Source organism: Oryctolagus cuniculus, chromosome 7 (genome assembly GCF_051225735.1).
Source record: "Oryctolagus cuniculus isolate XC-2025 breed Fujian yellow rabbit chromosome 7, ASM5122573v1, whole genome shotgun sequence".
Lineage (NCBI taxonomy): Eukaryota > Metazoa > Chordata > Mammalia > Lagomorpha > Leporidae > Oryctolagus > Oryctolagus cuniculus.
Window position 1 is genome coordinate 53,462,691 of NC_142873.1, and position 24,852 is coordinate 53,487,542.

At 39.1% G+C, this 24,852-nt stretch overlaps 1 protein-coding gene across 1 annotated transcript in view; it reads right to left on the reverse strand.

The window, feature by feature from the left end:
* Nucleotides 1–659: 659 nt before the first annotated feature.
* The window catches only part of MAN1A2 (mannosidase alpha class 1A member 2), a 196,872-nt gene continuing 172,679 nt past the window's right edge, over nt 660–24,852 (reverse strand). Inside the window, exon 13 of the mRNA XM_002715724.6 lies at nt 660–6,500. Within this exon, the coding sequence (XP_002715770.3) occupies nt 6,368–6,500 (133 nt within the window). The 3' untranslated portion in view covers nt 660–6,367. The remainder of the gene's footprint in view (nt 6,501–24,852) is intronic.

Below are 24,852 nucleotides of genomic sequence, written 5' to 3' on the forward strand. Positions count from 1 at the left end.
TGGCAGACAGAGGTCCAGCTTTGACCAATTTTTAACTGGTCTTGTTTTAGCTGCTTTCGAAAATGTAACTCCATAATTAATTTTGTATAGCCACAATGTTATTTTCTAGCCTAAAATATTGATGTTGAAACCACTGTTAGACCTCATGGGTGTAAACTTGCTGCTTCTTCAGGTTTTATCATTAACCTTATTTGATGCCTCATAGTACAGGGTTTTAACTGTTCCATGCGTTTACACAACTGATAGACTAAACCACCACTTACACTCCAGGTGACGCTATTCCTCAAGTCTCTTAGGCCTGTATTAAACAGAGTCAAATAATATTTCAATGTGTTGGAATGAAGTCTGGTGACTGAAGTAATTTTTAGGCTTGATTATCTCAAAAGTTGTACAAGACCAGATCTTACAGATAACACACACTGTACCATTACATTGCCACATAGATCTGTGGATGGCTTCTTTAATATCAGTTGGGATAAAAATTACCTTCTAAGAAATCTCTTCTCCATCTTTGTAGAACATCAAGGAAAGCAAACATAAGCTGAACCCAAAGAAACACTTTCTGAATACGAGAGGCTGAAGACTACAGCTACTGAAATTGCTTTTTCATAAATAGGAAGATAGGATTGTTATCAGCAGGCAAAAATGAAGGACAAACATTTATTTTCACTTAAAAGAACATCTTTATTTGACCTTTATTATACAATATTACCTTTAATTTATAAAAATCGCATTATGGAGGACATGACTGAAAACCAATTTAGGGGTAGCCAGTGGGTTCTAATTTAAAATGCTGTATATACCTCACTTATTAGTTTAAGGAAAAAATTTTGGTGAATTTGAGACCAGTGAGGCTGAAGAATGGCATTTGAACTTCCAAATCCAATAATTAAAATTGGGACACTTTATTTAATTAACCTAGCAAAAACTAATTTCTAAACTTTCTAAAAAAATACTTTCCCACAAAGAGCTTAGCTTATCTTCAAGAAGTATTCTGGTATGCAATTTGCAGTACAAGACTGTATCATTCAAATAGCTGCAAGATATTTGCAACTGTTTAAAGTCCTCTGCAAACTAATATGGATGTACATATGCACGTATGTATATATGTATGCAAGTGGGTGTATGTGTGTGAGTACCCAAACTCACATTCACAGCGAGCTGAGGTGACCTTATAGTATGTTGGACTCAGAAGGGTGGCTCATTTGTGTAGGAGAGGAGACATAGCAAATCTCTGGCATTCTGAACACAGGCCTCCTATCTCCTAGCGCTTCCAAAAATAGTGAACTATTTGATATACTTCTTTAGTGAGACATATATTATCTATCAGAATGACCGGTCCATTGTAATGCATATATAGTAATATGGTTTGTATGATTTCATGAGAAATTTTCTGAGTTCTGTAGTTACTGGGGCTCAAACCAAGTTTGAAATGAATTAGTTGTTAAATATTGGAAGTGTAACACTGAGGCCAAAGGATGCTCTAAAATGATGCACAGTAACATTCTGAAATAATGCTACTGACTCTAAAGGTACTGAGTGCCCTGTGAGGACAGAGGAAGGGAACACACCTCTTGGATGGATATGTTCTCTGAACTTCTGATCCACACTGTTCTAGAGTAAGAGGGGCAGCACCCTCTGCAGTGGAGAAACGGTGACAGCCAAATGGCAAATGGGCACATACCCCATTTTCTGTTGCTTAGAATCTTTCAAAAGATTGGTTTCTGCAGCATTGAGGTCAGGAATTCTACCAATTCTTGTCAGAGAGCTCTAAGAGTACACAAGTAGATGAATTTCTGTAGCTCCTGCAATCTAGAGTCCTCATTCAGGGGGCAGTAAGCAGGCAGAACTCGCAAAGAATGTAATATTCTGACATCACAAAACTCTTCTTTGTACATGGAGAATCAGAAATATAGGCATTCAATGACAAGGAGAGGATAATGATTGAGAGCATATCCTCCCTGTCCCCTGCAATTTTTTGTCTCTATCGTTGAGTCAGGTCATCTTGAAACATTAACAGATTCCAAAGGAGTGTATCTACTTAAAACACCATAAAATATAAAGCTTGAGGTTACATAAATACAAACACACACATATCTTCTTGCTCTTAAAAATGAATTATAAAAATCAAAGCACAAAGGGAAAATGCAAACCCAAACTTAGAAGGTCATACGAAACTGGAACTTGGGATTGGAATCAGCAACTATGATCCAAGGAGCCCAAACTAGCCCTCCATGAGTTTTGTAAATAAAGTTTTATTGGATCACACTTACACCCACTCATTTACATATGATCTGAAGCTGCTTTCGTGCTTCAGCAGAATCGAGCAGTAAAAGACATCGCATGACTCCCATAGCTTAAATATGTTTATCTGGCCCTTCACAGAGAAGCCTTCTGACTGGATGTAGAACTAAACAGCACCCTTATGATGTGAATGAGCTGAAGTCACAGAAAACTGTCACCAATGTTCTTGAACCCCAATAATGGATTAAAATATCTTCAATAACATATGGTTATTCAAATATTCTGTCTATAATTTTTGCAGCCAAAATCATTCACCAACTGTGTTATGTAACAAGACAGTATAAAAACTGTATATTACTTAATTTATGTATATACCTATGTAAAGAGTGGATAAGATAGGAGCTAGCCCATTTCAGAATAAGGAAACCTAAGGAAAAATAATTTGAAACACTGTTACTAGAAACTGTTACTTGGAACTTAGAATATTTTAGTATATTTTTCTTTATATTAAGAAATGTAAAGACAATTTACAACTGCAAGTTTTACCCATGATTATGTGACTCTTTTGAATATAAAATAATCATTACTTCTATAAAATATTGATTTTAATTATGCAATTAAAGTGACATAGCAAAATAAGAATGCTTTTATTTCTAAAGTAAATATTTTAGTGAAAGTTGTATCAGAAATCAAATATTTCTTTGATATTTCTCAAGAGATTTTAGATACTAACTATAATTATAGTTGTTAGTATTATACAGTAATACATTGCTTAAAATATATTATAAATCATTCTTTTCCTCTTTAATTTAAATGAAATATAAAATTATGGATTTTATAATATTCATATTGGAAAATGGCACGAACTACTCTCACACAGAAAATGCCACTGGGATCTCATAGAATGTTCTAATGTTTCAAAGTGCCAGGCACATTGCTTGGCACATGGTAGGTACTCCACAAATGCTGATCATTCATTCTCTCACCTACTCATGCACTCAAAGAAATCCAGCCTGAAGGAGAAACTGCATTCTAAGGAGAATGGTAAGCACAATCCTTTGTCAATAGTTTTGACAAAGACTTTGGCAATGGAGAGTAAAGATGAAAGGTTAATGATCACAATTTCAAACTGACTGATTAAAATCTACTAAGTGAAGCCCTGGATTGCCCCAGATGACATCACAGAGAATCAGGGTCAACACTGCACAAAAAGAATGCAGTTCTTCAACATCCAGGTTTTATTCTTACATATAAGCATCTGCTACAAGTAAGAATAAGTAGGTGTTCAAAAGAGCACCAGAAAGTAAGAACTCACTGACGGGGGACTTATTTTTCTGCACCGAGGCCTCTTTTTGGTTAGAATACCATTCTCTTGATTTTAAAAATCTTATACTGACTGAATTATTAAATAAACAAACCTGGTTTGAATCAAACAGTGTGATTCTAAAATGAAGAGATATAAATGTAGAAGAGGGGTGTTCAACATTATTGTACCAATTGATCTATCTACTCTGCATATTTGTGCCAAAGGCGCAAGGTGAGGTGTCAGCTCTTTGAGGAGGCACCTGGCAAGGGGCATTTTTGGGCTCTCTGCTGAAGGTCTTATAAATGCAATGAGTATTTAACCTGAGTAATAAGGTCTATGAAGGGATATGAAGGACAGCACGATGTAAAGAATAATCCTGAAAATGAAGCAGAATATGGGATAAGGATTGACCTTTGAGGAAATAATTTAAAAATCCATAGCAAAAATAAAATATGACACAGGCAAATCATCTGTAGCCGACTTTAATTGCCTTTGGTATTAAGAGAACAAAAAAATGGAAGCAATGCTATAAGCTGTAGTCTTATGATCACAAAGAAGGTAGGGACTGGAGAAGAAGACCCTTCCGCTGGCCCTCCTGGATCGCTTGCATGGACCAGAACTGGTCTTGTGCATGCGCATGTGCACGTGCACATACACACACACACACACACACACACACAATCTGTGTCTTCTCTTAAGCTCTAGTCACCCAAGTAATACAGACAGAGCACTTGAGGGCAAGGGTTCTGCTCTCTTCCCAGGGAGCTAAGATAGCCCCTAACTCCACATCCTTCTAAACAAAGTGAGAGAAGGTTCACTGCCATCTTCACAGCTGCTCTGGGTCTTTGCCAACTCAAGTTTTCCACTCTTTATTGATGATTTATAAGTGGGCTTGTGCTATTTTTAGGAGGAAGGCTAACTTTTTTTGGAGAGCCTAAAACTTCCTGTTTCTCTTCTAAGGTAACGTTATCTACACCTTTCATTTAAAATTTTTTAATTTTCAAGTAGTAAAAGATGCTATAATTTAAAACGTACTAAAATTCAATTCTCTTAAAGACTTAACTGCTCTCCATTCTTATTGAAAGATTCTACAATGGCAATCACTATGGATCAATGACTGGATTGATTTATGGGATAAGATGATAACCATTAGAAAATATTTAATTATATTAACTTACTATTTCTTTCCAATTTTAATATATTACCTGTTAACAGAAGATTAAAAAGAGAAGCTATCAAATAAAGAAAGAAGCCTTCAGAATTCCTAAGTGGGCTTCCTATACAAATCCGTTTCATGAAATACTCAAATTCAGAGTAAATGTTGGACTAAGCAGATTTTTTCCAACTTTTATTAATGTCAATGGAAACTGTTTATATTAAATGAAAGGAGAAAAAATGTCTTGCATTGTCACAAAAATCTAAGAGACATAAAATTTGTAAGTATTAGGTATTTAGCTTATGTTACAGTTCTTGACAAAATTTAAGTTCTTTCTACCAAAATATAAAGAACCAGTAATTTATTTAAAAAGAAGTATCAATGCAAAAACTACTGATAAAAGAAAGTCCCTTTGATATACCCCAATTTGGTGTAACATGATTAATTATACCATACTTTTATCACTGAAAATTATTTTGAAGCTATTAACTCTTTGGATTTCTATAAATATTCTTGGAGAAACTAAAAAAGCAAAGAACAGCTCATTCATCTGGTGTGAAAAAGGACCCCCTATCCCCATTCCAGACAGAATATTTAAGGAAGCTTCATTGTTCTGTTTTTGCTTTAATAAATTATAAAAGTAATTTGAATTATCAGGGCAAATTCAGAACTATGTGATAGAATAGTGAATCTTGCCAAGTGAAATAAATAAAGTTGTAAGTTGAGTGAATCTGCTAGTTTTATTATGAGATTAAAGCAGGTAAAATTTACTTGGTAGATTTGCCGGTTTGGAAGAAAAACTTCCTACCAACAAAACCAAGGACTTCTCTTAGAACAGAGTTCAAGGCAACCAGCTCATCACTTCCCCCACTTTTTTGTCATGCTACCAACACTGGACTGAACTACATGCACAAAACCCCAAACCCAGGCTCATGGTGGTTATGATAAACAGTAGTTTTAATGATTCCACATGGCGAAAAAGACTGGAAGAGTATTATTTGCCAGATCATGCCCCCAGAGAAAATGGAATTTAATCAAGAATTTCAGTGAAATAGACTGGGATCTGAAATGATTGCCACTCTGGTCATCCAATGGAGAACTTGAACATTTAGACAGGGATAGGTACTTCTGTTTCTTTTTGGAGTCTTCTTTCTGATAATCCAATTATATAGTTCTTTTGTTCTTGTTCATCTTAGTTCATTTCATTGTTAAAATGGAGAAAAAAAGGGAAAAATAATGTGTATATATTTGACTTGAAAGCTGCTCCCCTGAGGGAAGAAACAAACATGGAAGTGGTTCCAGAGGCCATCTCTGACTCCTGCAAGGTGCTATACAGTCTTCGTTTCTCTTAGGAAGTCTAGTCTCTAGACTTCAGGACTCTAAAAACAATGTAATAGTAATAGGCTTCATTTCTCTTGTGACCATGTTTTCAGAATCAAAGCATATCAGCTCTCTGCCCTACATGTACCAGAGCATATTTTGGTCAAGTATAAAATGGAATAATTTCAAAGTTGATGTATCTACATGTTGAAAGTCTTCCAGGGAATAGTTTCACCCTGTCGTGTTGAGGTCCAGGTTTTCAAAAGCCGCCTCTCCAGACTAATTTCTGTAGTGGTCCATGTAAACAAAACACAGGTAAGAATGGTCCTCTGGAGCTGCTTTCATCGAACAGCAGGGTTACCTGAAAGTGTGGTGTTGGCTAAATGTAACACAGGCAGAGGGTGTGCCTCTGTGTTAAATACCCAATGGTCTAAAGGTAAAAGGTCATCATTGGAGAACAGCAGATACAAATACCTGAAAACACAAGAGGAAGAAATGAGCTTCAATTAGAATTCAACAAGATCAAGTGAGCTCAGTTATAATGGCAGAGGAAAGTAATAATTTACTCTGGTTTGCTCTATGTAAAGCACACTACAGAAATGAACTCAAAAGATTTGAAATGCAAAGCAATGTGTTCTAGAATATGCCTAAGAAAGTCTAATGAGATGCATAACTTGACTTGTGGAAATAAGTTTTTTAGAAAAAAAAACCTCCACATGTCTAGCTAAAGCCCATAAAACAATGCTATAAAATGGCATATAACAAACTTTGATAATTCTTCAAAGATATTCTTTCAAAAAATCACACATAACATCAACCTTATGTTTTGGCAACTTAGCTCACATTTATTAATCAACTCACATTTATTAATTAACACTGAAGAAGGAGAATAAGTGTACTATTTGGACACAGTAAGGACTTTATTACCACTACTCCTAATACATCAGTAATTAGTTTTTGCAGTTCTTACTGCAGGTATGGCAAGCTATTTTTAAAAAAGTTTTCAGAAACATTATGCGCTTACAGGAGGTTTAAAAATGTATCAATAACTTTTAATGAGTGATCGCACTGTCTGTATGAAGGCAAGGATCCTGATCTCTCCCTGAGCACTGTAAGCCACAGTAGTCAGGCTGTGGGTACCAGGAGGACTTGTCTCCCAGAACACATGCAGATGTTTAAACTGTGATGTTTTAACGTGAATGGTTGATTGGATAAGAGTGGAGATTTGATCTAATGATGGTGTCTGAGAAGTGGGGCTGGTGGGATGTCTTCAGGTCAGTGAAGGTCTTGTGAGAGGTTTGATTATATGAATTCATGTTTGGTCTAGGCTCTCCCTCTCTGTTTCTTGCCCTACCATGTGATCTTCCTTTGCACTCGCCATGACCAACCTTCACCAGACTAGAATATGGGGCTACCTAATCCTGTACCCTCAAACTGTAGGCTGATATAAACCTTCTATGTCTCACGAAGCTTCTTTCAGGTATTTTAATTAAAGTAATGAAAAGTAGAATAATACAATTCACTTAGAAGCTAAAATGATACAGTCAACACAAAAAGATTCTTACCCGTAATATCAGAAAAAATTCCAATCTAAATCCTGTTTAGAGGTTCTCAAAATGAAACACAAAAAGCCACATAAAGTCAGGAAATCTGAGTCCTAACTCCTGTCTTAGCAATAACTAGCTGAGTCTTATAAGGACTTAGCAAAGGATTTCCTCATTTCAAAAACAGGCATTTTGGGGTGGGTGTTTGGCACAGAGGCTAAGACCCTACTTGGGACATCCACGTTCCAGATTTGAGTGCCTGGATCCAAGTCAGCTCTCCTTCTGATCCAGCTTCCTGCTAATGCACACCCTAGGGGGAAGCAGATGATGGCTCAAGTACTTGAATTCCTGCCACCCCTATGGGAGACCTGGATGGTGTTTCATGCACCTGGTTTCTGTGTGGCCTAGCCCTGGCTGTTGCAAGAATCTGGCGAGTTAATTAGCAGATTAAAGATTTTTCACTATATGATGCTATGCCATCATTCAAACAAACTGGGGGAAAACAGGTACATTAATATCTTTCTGATTATTGTTATAGCTCTGAATGAGAGCAAAAAACACACAGCAATGAGGTAAGTGGGGACTGCATATAAGCTTTTCGACTGCTAAGGTTGGATTATCTCACTCCTTGCCATTAGACTTGCGATCTGTTTGGCTCTGACTTATTCACCAGGTTGCAGGCAGAGGAGTTAGAACTGACAGGCCTGCCTTGACATCACAGGGGACTTTGCCTGGTCTGATTAGTAGACGGAAACAGAAGCACAGACTCTCGGTGTCCTGGCTGCAAACATGTCTAGGGGACCTACATTCTGTTTAATTCCACGTGGTGCCCTTGCCTCTAAATTAAATGCCGGCTCAAGAAGGTCAGGCACAAAAAAAGGAAAGGAAAAATAAAAGGAGAAAAAAAGGCTGTCAGGCAGATGCTAACCGTATCACTTCTTGAAGGAAGACTGAGTGAAAAGGAAAGCAATAACACTGACATTCCTGTAAAATGATTCCTTTCCATAGGGCAGGCTATGGACGTACCTCATGTAAATAAATACATGTTAGAAAAATAAGAAAGAGGATGTATAAGAAAAGTCTCAGCAAACAGAAAGTGCTATCATAACCACTTGGAAATAAACCTTTAAAGAACAGAATCTAAATAGTACTATAGTAGCATTCATGTCCACCTGGAACCTCAGAGTATGACCTTATTTGGAAATAGAGACTTTGCACTTGTAGTGACTCATTTAAGGATACTAAGATGAAATCATCCTGCTTTGGGACCAACAATTAATGTCTTAGCAAGAGCAAGGAAAGGGAGAGTCTGACTCAGGAACACACAAGGAAGAAGGCCATGTGAAGACAGAGGCAAAGACTCAAGTTATACTGATATCTAACGTTTTTTGGAACGGATTGATTACCAGGCAATGGAATAAAACATTTGTTAATCCATCCAAAAGATTTGTCTCCTCTGCCTGAGGAAAAAAACAAACCTTAAAGTATTGGGGGGGGGGGGAATACTGAAACCAACTGGGTATATTATGGATTCGAATATGGACAGTCATCATTTTAAAGATAAACTGGAGGAGGCTGACATTTTTGGTATGCTGCAATCATTTACACTTTGTTCTCTATTGAGCTGGAGAGAATTCACTTTACCTTGAGGAGTCAGATAAAGTAGGATGATTCTGCCTATTGGATACAGAACATGTAAACTGCAAACATAACTGATTTATCTCCTAAAACAGAGATCAGCGGTACATAATAACAAGGGTTAGCTAATTCAATAGTAAAACATCATCAGAGCTCTGAGTTTCATAAAATTTAAAAACATTAAGTCCTTCCAGGTGCTAAAAGGGAAAGACACCTTTTCTCCTTTCCCTTTTATTGAGGATTACCACCTGGAGAAAACATGTAATTGTCCCTTAGATCTTTTAAAAAGCGAAGAAAGGCTCTTGCTAGCTTTATAGCCTACCTATGTTTTTCTCACAGGTGTGGAAGCCACATCTTTGAAATGCAAACATCAAGGAAGATGCATCTCTACCTCCCTATCACTGTGGAAGACTGGCACAGGTAACTTTCTCCAAGTTGTAACTACATCCTTGTCATAAATACGTTTTATTTTTTCTTTTGGATAAAGGTAATTAGCACAGATGGCCATTCAAGTACAACATAGCTCGCTGATGCTCACTTTTATAGGATTCTTCTGTTTGTTTGCTCTTCTTTCATTTTGGATAGTTTCTATCACTATAGCTTCAAGTTCATTAATTTTTACTTCTGAAATGTCTAATGCATTATTAACTGCACCTCGTATATTTTTAACTCAGTCATTATAGTTTTTGTTTCAAGAAGTTTATTTGCAATTTTATATCTTCCATGTCTCTACAGATCATAGTTATATTAACTATTATGGTTATTGTATGCATTTTTAACAACTATACCAGTTCTAAGTTGGTTTCAATTGATTCTTCTCATTATTGGTCATATTTTCCTGCCTGTCTGCATATATGGTAATCTTTGGATGCCAGATACTATGAATTTTACCTTGTTGGTGCTGGATATTTCAGTAGTTCTATAAATCTGGAGTTTTGTTCAGGGATGTAGTTGGGTTACTTACAAAGTTTCATCCTTTCAGGTCGTGCTTTCACAGTCTGTCACAGATCCAAACAGTGGGTTATCTCCCACTGCTGAAACAGGCCTTCCTAAGGACTCTACAGAGTCCCCTGAATTATGAATTTTTCTAGTCAGGCTGCTGGTAACAGGCACTGTTCCTGGCTCTGTATAAGTACCAGAAATGGTTCCCACTAATCCTCAGATCCCTTGCTTCCCTTGAAGTAAGTTCCTCGGTACTCTACTGAATACTCTTCCTCTGTGAAGAGAAGTTCTCTTCTCTCAGGAACTGGCCTTCAAACTCTTAGTTCCCCCACACTCAAAACTCTATGTCCTCAGGGTGTCTGCTGGGCTCTGTTTTAGGTCTCCCTTCCTTGTGCTATGACCTGAAACTCTTATCAGGACAGTCAGCTGGGGCAATCACCACTTTCTGTTTCCTGTCTTTCAGGATTACTGTCCTTGACTGCTTCCATTCTGTGCTTTGAAAAAGTGTTTTATATATATATATAGAATGTTTTATATGTATGTGTGTATATATATATATGATTTCAGCTCAAAGCATAAATTTCCTTCTATATTTAGAATACACAGAAGCCCTATTTGTCCATTTTAAAAACCTTTGTCAAATGATTCATTGAATGCCAGGTAATTATGTTCAATCCTGCTACCCTTTTGTCTATTAACCCAATTCAACTTAGAAACTGCTTCTGACTCTTCACAATCATTAGTTCTTAAGTCTTCATACTATGATTTTATACAATTTTGTAGAAGTAGATTTTATTTCCATCTAATTGTATTTGTGGTAGTAATTAAAGAATACTTTTCTCCTCTTAGGGTTCAAGTTTCCACTTAAATACATTTTTTACCTGGAATATAATTTATTATTTTAAATTACTACAAGGATCTAAATATGTACTACCACAAATGTGATGCAATCACTACCACTATCTTTGGAATGATGGAGGGAAACACAGCAAATAGGAGATAATTTTAAAGAAAAGTTGTACTGAAAGGTTTGGAGGAGACTGGATTAAAGTATGGGTGCTTTGCCTTTTATATTATGATTCCCTCTATAGCATGCCATTGCAAGATTATTTTTATTGTGGCAAAAAAACATAATATGAAATTAACTATCATAACCATTTTTAAATGTAAAACTCAGTACTGTTAGGTAAATTCACATTGTCGTAAAACAAATCTCTAGAGCTTTTTCATCTGGCAAAACTGGAACTCTAGGGCTGGCACTGTGGCACAGCAGGTTAAAGCCCCAACATGCAGTACCAGCATCCCATATGGGCACCAGTTTGGGTCCCAGCTGTTCCACTTCCAATCCTGCTTCCTGCTAATGTAACTGGGAAGACATTGGAGGATGGCCCAAATCCTTGAGCCGCTGCACCCACGTGGGAGACCTGGAAGAAGTTCCTGTCTCCTGACTTTGGTTTGGCTCAGCTTCAGCTGTTGTGGCCATTTGGTGAGTGAATCAGCAGATAGAAGACATCTCTCTCTGTCTCTACCTCTCTCTGTAACTCTTTCAAATAAATGTATCTTCAAAAAAGAAAAACTGGAACTCTATATCCTTTGAAAAGTAATTCCCCTTTTCCTCCCTCCACAAGTCCCTAGTAACCACTGTTCTACTTTGTCTTTCTGTAACTTGCACTACTTTATATACCTCACATAAGTGGCATCATAGAGTTTTGTCTTTTTGCAACTCACTTATTTCATTTAACATAATGTCCTCCAGCTTCATCCACTTTGTCACTTAACTGACTGTGATTCTAGAATCCAATTTCCCACTACTTCTCCTGGTGAGCGCACTTTGGTCAGCCTAGTTTTCTTACTGTTTCTTAAGAGGTATTTTCTCAAGCTGTATCTCTCTTTTCACAAAGTGATTTTCTGCTTTACCCCAACTGTTAACATCTCACATATCATTTAGCATCATGCCAGTCTTTCTTCATGAATAGGCTGGCTCTTAACTCTTACATTTTTGTTTTATGATGATTAAAAACATAGAGTTTTATTTAACAATAACACATTATTTGATAATAGTCATGTAATAGCAAACTATAGAAATTAGTTTCTATTCTGGGTATTTTTTTTTAAGGGAAAGAGTTTATTGAGGGAAGGGGTGAAGAAGGAAAAAGAGGGAGAAAAAGAGTGTAAGAGAGAGAGAGAGACAGAGACAGAGGTCAGGAGACGGAGAGAAAGAGAGAGAGACACACACACATGTTTAGGAGCAGGTTCTTTTAAAACTTTGCCAGGGGGCGGGCAGGGAGGTAGAAGCAGCGAATCCCATTAGGATGAGGGTGGGGCTGACATATGAGTAATTTTTTAAATTACGAAGAAAAAATTAAAAGCAATATACTTAACTGTAGTCAGATGGTAAATAAACAATTCCTCTTTTTTTCTTATTAGTTTCAAAAGATATAGCTAATGGCCATCAAAAACTGAATGGATAAACAAATGTAGTATACCCAAACAATGGAATACTACTCATCAGTAGAAAGGAAGGAGTAACTAATATATTCAATATGGATTAATCTAAATTATGCTGAAAGAGCCAGACAGAAAGTAAGTACACTCTGCATGATTCAAATTATGTGAAATTCTAGAACAAGCAACCAATTTTGACAGAAAGCTGACTTGAGTTCAGGAGTGAGGTAGAATTGACTGCAAAACTAGGAAGGAAATGTTCCATGTACAGTCATGCAACAACAGGGTACATTCTAACAGGATACGTTCTAAGAAATGTGTAATTTCACATTTCAATGTGTGAACATCACAGGGTGCACTTACACAAACTAAGATGGCTATGATGTCACTAGGCAATATAATCTTATAGGAATATATGCATTCCTTTGTTAAATATGTCAATATGTGATTGTATGACCATATTAATTGGGAATATTAACTGGAGTGAAAATTACTTAAGTTCACGCTTTGCCAAAACACAATGAACTGTACACGTAAAACACTTCAATAAAGCTGATATTATAAGTTTTTTTTTTAAAAGACTAATGGACAAGAATGGAAATACAAAATAATCGTATATGTTATTGCTAAGTACAATTTGGGTTGTAGCTCCCTCTACTGTAGCAAAAGAAACTGGCAAGGGTGTTTCAAAGTATGGTTTTGAAACTAAAAAAAAAAAAAAATTGTAATAAAATAGTACAAGTGAAACTAGTATGTGTGTGTGTGTGTGTGTGTGTGTCTTGGCGCCTAATATTTGGATTGCACCATATCAGGTGCTAAGAGAGATTAAAATATGCGGAGTCCATGGTTCTAGTCCTTCAGAACATCTATTTGAAGAGACTGGACCAGGTAGATATAGAAATGAAGAAATGATTTGTCTGCCTGACTGCATGGTGTGCTGGCTTCCTTGTGATTACAGTTAATTTCTTGACCCTAACTGCTTCCATAAATGTTTTACTGAGCTACAGGTGTCAGTGTTTCTCAAAGTGATTGCCCAGACAAGCAGCATCAAAATCACCAGAAGCTTGTTAGAAATGCCAAGATTTATTAATAAGAAACTCTCATAATGGAGCACAGCACTGCACATTTTAAGAATCCTTCTAGGTGATTTTGACACATGGTTCTTAAGTGCAACTTTGTGGAACTTCTAACAACTGTTTTTGCTGTCCCCTTCCTTGTGGGCACCTGAACACCTGACTCCACTGAAAACAAATAAACAGTCTGAGTCCTTCCATTTTTCACTCCTTGCCTTGAACCCTTACTTCATGGTTTATCAACTCCTCGATCCACAATGGCACACCTCCTAGCACTAACAATTCTGAGTTCAAGCCCTAAGCCCTAACCGCATGGGTTTATTATTCTCTTCTCATTCCCACTTGTAGAATATCCTGCTGTTTATCAACTGCCTGTTGGAATCAAATGATACAATTTTTATTCAGTACAGTATTTAATACTGAAACACTCATTGTATTTGTGATCCCAATGTAGATGCTGGAGTTACAATAATAACCAAAATATACTAAAATTTTATAAATTCCTCCTCATATTCCAGTTGGGCAATGTTTAAAGAAGTTATATGGTATGTTAGAAGAAAGGTGCTATGGAAAAAAACAGGAAAATTACAGAGAGTAAGGGAGATATCAAAATTTCTATGCAGATGATTAAGGAATGCCTTAAAAATACAATTGAAATGATATCATTAAAAAACAGTGATCATTGCCGGCGCCACGGCTCACTAGGCTAATCCTCCGCCTTGTGGCGCCGGCACACCGGGTTCTAGTCCCGGTCGGGGCGCCAGATTCTGTCCCAGTTGCCCCTCTTCCAGGCCAGCTCTCTGCTGTGGCCAGGGAGTGCAGTGGAGGATGGCCCAAGTGCTTGGGCCCTGCACCTCATGGGAGACCAGGATAAGTACCTGGCTCCTGCCATCGGATCACCACAGCGGCCATCGGAGGGTGAACCAACGGCAAAGGAAGACCTTTCTCTCTCTCTCTCTCACTGTCCACCCTGCCTGTCAAAAAAGAAAAAAAAAAGAAAAAAAAAACAGTGATCACAGTAGAGATGCAAATAGCTAATTTGTTTTTCTTAGATAACATAGACTGAAGAATTTTTCAACAAATTCAATACATTTACTGAGTGCCTTACATGCTAGGTGCTGGGAAGACCAGAGAAGTTAAAAGGAAATGTCCCTGCAGTTATGAAGCTTACATTCTACTGCCAAAGACAGATAAAACACATGTCTGGTGATGACAGTGCTCTGAAGAAAAATAAAGCAGGGCCAGGGAAGAGAGTAACGGAGACTACAGATGATACCCACTGGGCATGTCCTCCCAGCCAGGCCCTCAAAACACTCAGGCAGAGTGCAGATGTCAAGACTGTTCTGTTATATTCACTGATACATATCCCCAGCACATGTAACAGCAGGTGACACACATGAGACATTTAACAGTTTAAATGGTAGGATCCAAAGAAGTAATAGTTTAAAAGGGTGAGCAGATACTGATAGTTTTATCCCTGTTTATTTCCTAAGAACCTCTGATTCTTTGTTTGTTGTTGTTTTTAATCTGTGTCCTCAATTTATAGATAGAAAATGTCAAAAGGTGCTAGGAAGTCAATCTTGGTAGAACAAGCTCAGGTACTTGAACCATCACCTGCTGCTTCCCAGCATGTGTGTTGGCAGGAAGCTGGAACTAGGAGTGGAGTTAGTAATTTAATGCTGCTCCAGATGTTCACCCCTACATAACTAATTTTAATATAACAAGTGCTCCAGATTTGACTAAAATATAAATGTAGCAAATAATACTAACAAGCTGAAGGAAGAAGCACCATTCTTCATCTATCTGTCTTCTACCTACAGAAGTTCTAGAAGTATGAATAAGGGAGTAAATGAATGTACACTCAGTATGTCAATATTTCCTTCTGATAATTCACTGCCTACACTGAACTACATACACTGCTACTTCCAGTTTTTGAAAGTTATCCTTATATCTTTGCTGACACCAGAACACAAATTTTAAAATCTTAAACACTCTGATAGCAAAATGTGGCACCTAATTATTAGTTTCATTTCATTTCTTTCTTTACAAGTGGGTCAAACAATTATTTTTCATGTGTTATACAGCCATTTATTTTCTGGGAACTGCTTTTACCTAATTTTTAGCTTAATATTTTTTCCTAAATTTCTTTTTTTTTTCTTTTCTTTTCTTTTTTTTTTTTTTTGACAGGCAGAGTGGACAGTGAGAGAGAGAGACAGAGAGAAAGGTCTTCCTTTTGCCGTTGGTTCACCCTCCAATGGCCGCCGTGGCCGGTGCGCTGTGGCCAGCGCACCACGCTGATCCGATGGCAGGAGCCAGGTGCCTCTCCTGGTCTCCCATGGGGTGCAGGGCCCAAGCACTTGGGCCATCCTCCACTGCCTTCCCTGGCCACAGCAGAGAGCTGGCCTGGAAGAGGGGCAACCGGGACAGAATCCGGCGCCCTGACTGGGACTAGAACCCGGTGTGCCGGAGCTGCTAGGTGGAGGATTAGCCTATTGAGCCGCGGCGCCGGCCCTAAATTTCTAATGTTAAGAAAACTTATCCATTTCTTTCACATTGAGTTTTTACTTTGTTTAAAGTTTTGTTTCTCTTACATTTGTTTTCTGTTTTTATGTAATTAAAATATTTACTTTTTTATTCTATGGGTTCTCGGTTCTGTTGCAGGCCATCCTTACCCATAAAGTTGGAAAAAAAACTTTACTTTTCATGATTTTAATTTTTTAATATTTAAAATTTTACTCTTCTATAAAATTATTTTATTTAGTAGGGATCCAGCTTTGTTATTTTTCTCTAAATGGGTAATATATTATTTTTTCACACTTCTAATGATTACAAGAGCCAAACCAAAGTATTTCTTTAAATAGCAATTGAAGGGCTGGAGCTGTGCTGTAGCAGGTAAAGCCACTGCCTGCAGTGCCAGCATCCCACATAGGTGCTGGTTTGAGTCCCAGCTCCTCCACTTCTGATCCAGCTCTCTGCTATGGCCTGAGATAGCAGTAGAAGATGGCCTAAGTCCTTGGGCCCCTGCACCCATGTGGAAGACTAAGAAGTTCCTGGCTCCTGGCTTCAGATCGGCGCAGCTCCGGCCGTTGCGGCCAATTGGGGAGTAAACCATCAGATAGGAGACCTCTCTCTCTCTCTCTGCCTCTTCTTCTCTGTGTAACTCTTTCAAATAAATAATAAATAAATCTTAAAAAAATTAATTGAGCTAAATCACAGCTCAAGTTTTTATATTGGTGAAATACATATTATATACACAGAGGTACATGTAAAAGCCTACTTAATAATAAACACTAAAGACTGCTGAACATATAATTCCTATTTTTCAAAAAGTAATAAACATTTTTGTACACAAATCCTTTCCTTTTTTTTTTGTAAAGATTTACTTATTTATTTTGAAAGTCAAAATTAGAGACAGATCTTCCATCTGTTTGTTCACTCCCCACATGGTTGCAATGCCCAGCACAGGGCCAGGCAAAAGCCAGGAGCCAGGAACTTCATCTGGGTCTCCCACATGGGTGAAAGGGGCCCAAACACATGGGTCTTCTGCTGCTTTTCCCAGGCCATTAGCAGGGAGCTGGATTGGAAGTGGAGTAGCTCGGACATGACCTGGCACCCATATGGGATACTAGCATTGCAGGCAGGGGCTTTACCTGCTATGCTACGATGTTGGCCCCAACAAGTCCTCTTCAATAGCTCTGATTACAGCTATGCACAACAAAGGACTACATATATGATGGAAGTTCCATGAGTTATGAGAGCTGAGTGTAATTCCTATTACCTAGTGATATATCATCATAGCACAATGTGTTATCACTCACATGTCTGTGGTGATGCTGGTATACATAAATCTACTGCATTGCCAGTCACATAAAAGTACAGTCCATGCAATTATATATAGTACATAATATTGATAATAAGCAATTTTTTTTGACAGGCAGAGTTAGACAGTGAGAGAGAGAGAAACAGAGAGAAAGGTCTTCCTCCCGTTGGTTCACCCCCCAAATGGCCTCTATGACTGGCACACTGTGGCCGGCGCACCGTGCCAATCCAAAGCCAGGAGGCAGGTGCTTCCTCCTGGTCTCCCATGAGGGTGCAGGGCCCAATGACTTGGGCCATTCTCTGCTGCCCTCCCAGGCCACAGCAGAGAGCTGGACTGAAAAAGGAGCAATTGGGACAGAATCTGGGGCCCGACCAGGACTAGAACCCGGGGTGCCCGTGCCGCAGGCGGAGGATTAGCCTAGTCGTTGCACTGGCCAATAATAAGCAATTTTTGACTGGTTTATGTATTTACTACAATATTCTCTTTATCATTATTTTAGAGTGTATGTCTTCCTTCTACTTATAAAAAAACAAGTTCACTATAAGACAGCAGCAAGTGGGTCCTTCAGGACATATTCCAGAAGACAGCTCCATGTGTGTTACTGCCCCCTGAAGTCCTACTAACGGGACAGAGGTGGAAAACAGTGAAACTGAAATCCCTGACCCTGTGTAGGCCTAGGTTAATGTATATGTTTGTGTGTTAGCTTTTAATGAAAAAGTTTAAAAAGTAAAAAAACAAAAAAACTAGTAATACTTTATATAAAATTATAAAGAAAATATTTTTGTATAGCTGTATAATCTGTTATTACAAGAGTCAAAAGTTTTAAAAAAATTGGAAAGTTTATAAATTAGAAAGGTGTCAGGGCCAGCACAGTGACATAATGGGTAAAGGCCACCACTACCTCTGATGATGGCATCACATGTGGGCAATGGTTCAAGTCCAGGCTGCTCCTCTTCCAATTCAGCTCCCTGCTAATGCACCTGAGACAGCAGTCAAGGATGGTCCAAGTGCTTGGGCCCCTGTATCCACCGTAGGAGAACTAGAAGAACCTCCTGGCCTATCTCTGGCCATTGCGGCCATTTGGGGAATGGACCAGTGGATAGAAGATCAGTCTTTCTCTCTCCTCCTCCTCCCCCCTGACCCTCGTTCTCTGTAACTCTGCCTTTCAAATAAATAAATATTTTCCCCAAAAAATAAAGTGCTATGGCATGGAAAAGCAGTAGAAGATGGCCTAAGTGCTTGGGCCCCTGTACCCACAAGGGAGACCCAGAAGAAGGTCCTGGCTCCTGGCTGTGGATTGGCCCAGCTCCAGCCACTGCAGCCATGTGGGGAGTGAACTAGCCAATGGGAGATCTCTCTCTCTCTGCAAGTCTTTTTTTTTTTTTTTTTTTTTTTTTTGACAGGCAGAGTGGACAGTGAGAGAGAGAGAGAGAAAGAGAGAAAGGTCTTCCTTTTGTCGTTGGTTCACCCTCCAATGGCCGCCGCGGCCGGCGCACCATGCTGATCCAAAGGCAGGAGCCAGGTGCTTATCCTGGTCTCCCATGGGGTGCAGGGCCCAAGCACTTGGGCCATCCTCCACTGCACTCCCAGGCCACAGTAGAGAGCTGGCCTGGAAGAGGGGCAACTGGGACAGAATCTGGCACCCCGACTGGGACTAGAACCTGGTTTGCCGGTGCCGCTAGGCGGAGGATTAGCCTGTTGAGCCGCGGTGCCAGCCTCTCTGCAAGTCTTTCAAATAAATAAATCTTTAATCCTCCGCCTGCAGCGCCGGCACTCCAGGTTCTAGTCCCAGTTGGGGCGCCGGTTCTGTCCCAGCTGCTCCTCTTCCAGTCCAGCTCTCTGCTGTGGCCCGGGAGTGCAGTGGAGGATGGCTGAGGTCCTTGGGCCCTGCACCCACCCACCTGGGAGACCAGGAGGAAGCACCTGGCTCCTGGCTTTGGATTGGCAAAGCACGCTGGCCATTTTGTGGGTGAACCAACGGAAAAGGAAGACCTTTCTCTCTGTCTCTCTCTCTCTCACTAACTCTGCCTGTCCAACAACAACAACAAAAGTATCATCAACTAGGTTAGCTTATTGTTGAAAAGAAGATAAATTTTTAAATAAATTTAGTTAACAGTACATATAAAGTATACAGTAATGTATAGTGATGTCCTAGACCTTCATACTCACTCCTACTTTCAGTCCTGCAAGCTCCCTCCAAGTGATAGTAAGTATCCTATATAGGTGCATCACTTTTTATCTTCATACATTTTTAACTACACCTTTTCCATGTTTAGATAACAGAAATTTTAACTGCTGTGTTACAACTGCCTACAGTACTCAGTGTAGTAACATGCTGTATAGCTTTGAAGCCTAGGAGCAATAGGTTATACTATACAGCCTAGGTATATAGCTGGCTACACCATCTAGGTTGGTGTAAGTATACTCTATGACGTTTGTATGATGACAGATTTCTCAGAATATATTTCTGTCAAGCAGTGTGTGACTATATTTAAAATTGTTGATGTATTCTTTCATAGTTTTCCAGAATTTTGTCACTTATATGCAATGTCTGAATTATAAGAGATGGGGAGGGAAAAAAGTACACAAAAAAGACATATAAACAAACAAAATTTCTGCCCCAGAAACTTTGGTACCAGTGTAAGCAGACACGCTGTGATGGTAAATGCTGTGTTAATTTTACGCTATTTCTCTTTCCTTTACTAATAAATTTACTTTGGAGACAGGTTTCTAACTAACCTGTGATTTCTGTTAGCCGTTTAATGCCTGGTATATATATATTCAGAAAAACTGGTTGAAATGAATCCTCAATATGTATATTTTTCTCAGTTACTCAGACCTTCAATCAAATATGCAACAGCATTGAACTGAGATGCAATGAAAGCCACGATTCAATGCAAGAGCTAGGTGACCAAGTGTAGACACTGTGCTACAGATATAAAATAATACACTCTTTAAAAGTTTCTGTTAAGAGGAGTTAATTTGTGACAGTAAATGACATGAAGTGATAAAACTATACATGGAATCCAGATGGGAGATATTTATTAAACAATCCCAGGACTGTTGCTAGAGAACTGATCCCAGGAGTCCAGGTGTTCTCTCTCTCTCTGCTCCCTGCAATTCTTTTAGCTTAAGGGGACTCTCATGAACTGCTATTCCACTAAAGTCAATGAACAGATAATTCTTGGAACAAAGTCATTATCAAAGAACGTATTTCTCTTTCTTGCGATTATAGAAATGTAGCAGAGAATTATTAATCTGTTTTTACAATCAAGATTCCAAACCAGTGTCCTTAAGAAATTTCAAGTTAACTGAAAGCTATTCATGGCTTTTCCTTTCTTCCATAACTCTTCCCCTCATAAGCAGTCTCACCTGTACTTATTACTAATAACACATCTAAATCCTTACAATTCTCTTTATAAATCTCCTCTCAAAATAAGAAGATACAATCATCTTGAAGAAGTCTCTTCCAGAGTCTCCATCTTACCCAACCTAAATGGATTATGCTATTACTTTACTTTCTCACTTGTTCCCATACCCATATGTTTCTTTTTGGTATAGACCCAGTTTTGATGAAGCCTATTCTCCAAAAACTAATTGAAAAAGAATGTGTGCAAGCTTATTTTTGAGATGTGCATGGTTAAAACTTAGAATTCTAGGTTGGAATTAATTTTTTCTCACAGTTTTGAATGAATTGCTCCCCAGCTTCTAGCCTTCACAACTGTTCTTGAGAATTCTGAAGCGACTCTTACTCCATATCATTTTTGCAAGGCTTTTATTCTCTTTCTCATTGGAAGCTGTTAGAGCTTTCCTTTCCCTAAGGGTTCTGAAATTCCATGGTGGCCATGTCTTGGTGTGGGTCTGTTTTTATTTACTGTGCTATGATCTTGATCATTTCTTTCAAGCTGGGAACTCAAGCCCTCCAGTTCTGGGATGTGTTTATTGAATTATCTTGTTATATTCATACTTTACTTTTAAAATAAACCTAAAAAAATCAAAGCATAACAACCCTATATAAACATGCGCAAATTTCATATATCTATACTTTAATAAACATTCCTAAATCAATAGTGTTTGCTAACATTAAAAGTATAGCACAGGGCCAGTGCCGCGGCTCAACAGGCTAATCTTCTGCCTGTGGCGCTGGCACACCAGGTTCTAGTCCAGGTCGGGGCACCGGATTCTGTCCCAGTTGCCCCTCTTCTAGTCCAGCTCTCTGCTGTGGCCCTGGGAGTGCAGTGGAGGATGGCCCAAGTCCTTGGGCCCTGCACCCGTATGGGAGACCAGGAGAAGCACCTGGCTCCTGGCTCCTGGCTTTGGATCAGCGCAGTGCACGGCCGCAGTGCGCCAGCCCCAGCGGCCATTGGAGGGTGAACCAACAGTAAAGGAAGACCTTTCTCCTTGTATCTCTCTCTCTCACTGTCCACTCTTCCTGTCCAAAAAAAAAAAAAAAAAAAGGATAGCACTGGAGCCGGTGCTATGGCGCAGCAGGTTAAAGCCCAGGCCTGAAGCGCCGGCATCCCATATGGGCACCGGTTCTAGTCCTGGCTGCTCCTCTTCCGATCCAACTCTGCTATGGCCTAGGATAGCAGTGGAAGATGGCCCGAGTCCTTGGGCCCCTGAACACACTTAAGACCCGGATGAAGCTCCTGGCTCCTGGCTTTGGATCGGCTCATCTCCGACTGTTGCGGCCATCTGGGGACTGAACCTGCGGATGGAAGACTTTCCTCTCTCTCTCTGCCTCTGCCTCTCTGTAACTCTACCTTTCAAATAAATAAATAAATCTTTATTTTAAAAAAAGTGCAGCACCAAAATGCTGACTGGAAACTATAGGCCAGGTGGTACAAATACATGAGGACATGGCTATTTCTTGAGGGAAACTTACATATCAGTAGCTATACTTTGTTTTCTCTTGTGAGCTAATCAAATTTCCTAGAAAGGAATTCTCTGATCTCTAACCTACTTTTCTTAAAATTAATTAATTAATTAATTAATTTGAACGACAGAGTTACAGAGAGAGCAGTAGAGAGAGGTCTTCCATCCCCTGGTTCACTCCCCAGACGGCCGCAACAGCCGGAGCTGCGTCGATCTGAAGCCAGGAGCCAGGAGCTTCTTCCGGGTCTCCTGCACGGGTGCAGGGGCCCAAGGACTTGGCCATCTTCCACTGCTATCCCAGGCCATAGCAGAAAGCTGGATCAGAGGGGAGCAGCCGGGACTAGAACCGGCGCCCATATGGGATGCCGGCGCTTCAGGCCAGGGCTTTCACCTGCTGCTTCACAGCGCTAGCCCCTCTAACCTACTTTTAGCTATTTCTACTATCCCTAAGTTAAGAACCTCCAAAGTTCAACCTCTTCAGATAAGAAATTTCTAGTTTTATTTAGGACAGAGATGAGGCAGGGTGGTTTGGGGGGGTCAAACTACTCTTTCTATAAACTTTCTCAAAATTCCACAGCTTTCAACTCTACCCTGCTTTAAATTAACATTCCCTGATGCACAGAACTCAGCTTTAAAGTAACAACTTAAATTAACTTTCCCTGTAACTCAGCTTTCTCTGCTCTGTGTTCTACCTTCTAAAAACATGCTGCCATCTCTTGTCTGCTGTTGATTTCTTTCTCATTCTCTTTGTCCTTGTCCTTTCTATCTTCTTAGTCCTCTAGAATCACTTGAATAGCCTTTAAGAGACAGTGGAGGATAAATGCGTGTATTTATTCTTCCAAGCTAAACTAGAATTTTCTGTCATTTTTCAGAAGGAGGCTCTCTTCAAAGGATCAGATATATGCTTTCTTTTCCCCTAATATTCAAAAGCTTCAGATCTGTATCTGTAACTATCTCTTTGGAACATATGTCAGAACTAACTCATTATCTTCCTTGAAAATTTATTTCTTCTGAAATTTGATATCATAATCCTTAGTGACCCACACTGGAAACTTTATTATCTATGACTCTTCCTTCGTGCAGATTCTCCCTAAATCTAACAAGATACTAAGCCTTGGCAATTCCACCTGTAGAACTCCTTCATCTTTTTCTCAATATTCATTGCTCCCCTTAAAGCTACTCCCTTGAATATCAATTCATCCTATTCAAGCCGTCTTGTCTTCAAGTCTGGTTTAAATCTCTCCACTTCCATGAAGTCTTCCTTTATGCTTTCCAGCCTAAGCAAACTCTTCTTCCTCTAAAAGGTTCTCATTTCATTAACATTTCTTATATGCATTTAATATATTTAAAGTTTAATATATCACAAATATTGCTCGTGTTTTATTTTCTGTATGACAGTTTTAAGGGAACAGACTTTGAAGGAATCTATCTCTGACCTTCCTCATTACACAGCTTCTATCATGCCATCAGTGTATATGTTAAATGAATTAGGAATTACTGAGGGGTACAAGAGAAGCAGAGGACATGGCCCCTTGTTTTCCATGGAAAAAAAAAATCTATAGCTTTGGCTTATTAGTATACCATCCATGACAATACACAAATGGCAAATGGTCCTGGACTTAAAAACAGAGTTTTTAATATTACTTTGTTAGTGCTATGCCAATTAGTTGCCATCTCTGATAGCTAAAACATGTATCTGTTGCCCAATCAAGTTAAATGTTACTCAGCTTCTGACAAAAGCTGATAATTGAGAAAAAAAAATTTTTTTGACAGGCAGAGTGGACAGTGAGAGAGAGAGACAGAGAGAAAGGTCTTCCTTTTGCCATTGGTTCACCCTCCAATGGCCGCCACGGCCGGCGCGCTGTGGCTGGCGCACCGCGCTGATCCGAAGGCAGGAGCCAGGTGCTTATCCTGGTCTCCCATGGGGTGCAGGGCCCAAGCACTTGGGCCATCCTCCACTGCACTCCCTGGCCATAGCAGAGAGCTGGCCTGGAAGGGGGGCAACCGGGACAGAATCCAGCGCCCCGACTGGGACTAGAACCTGGTGTGCCGGCGCTGCTAAGTAGAGGATTAGCCTATTGAGTCGCGGCGCCGGCACCATAAAGTCTTAAGCTCTACCTTTAGAATAAGTTATAAAATCCTCACAGAAATAACTTTTTGAATTGTATTTTTAGTAGTATGTGATCAGTTTTTATAGAGTAGTTTATATTAAGAGTATATCTGGCTTCTGCATCTTCTTTAACATCACTGCTTTAAGATATATTATTTACCATTATGTATTAGGTTGAACCACATAAAATTGCCAACATTCAAACATCTTTAGTTTTGAAAAGGGTAATATGATATGGTTTACTTAATCATTTAGTTATTTTTATCGGTTATGCAACTTAAGTCATTGTATAATGTAGCAGAATGAAACATTATGTCTCATCTGTCAAAGTAAAATGCTCTCCCAACTTCCAAAGTTGACAATGACACTGTACAGTATG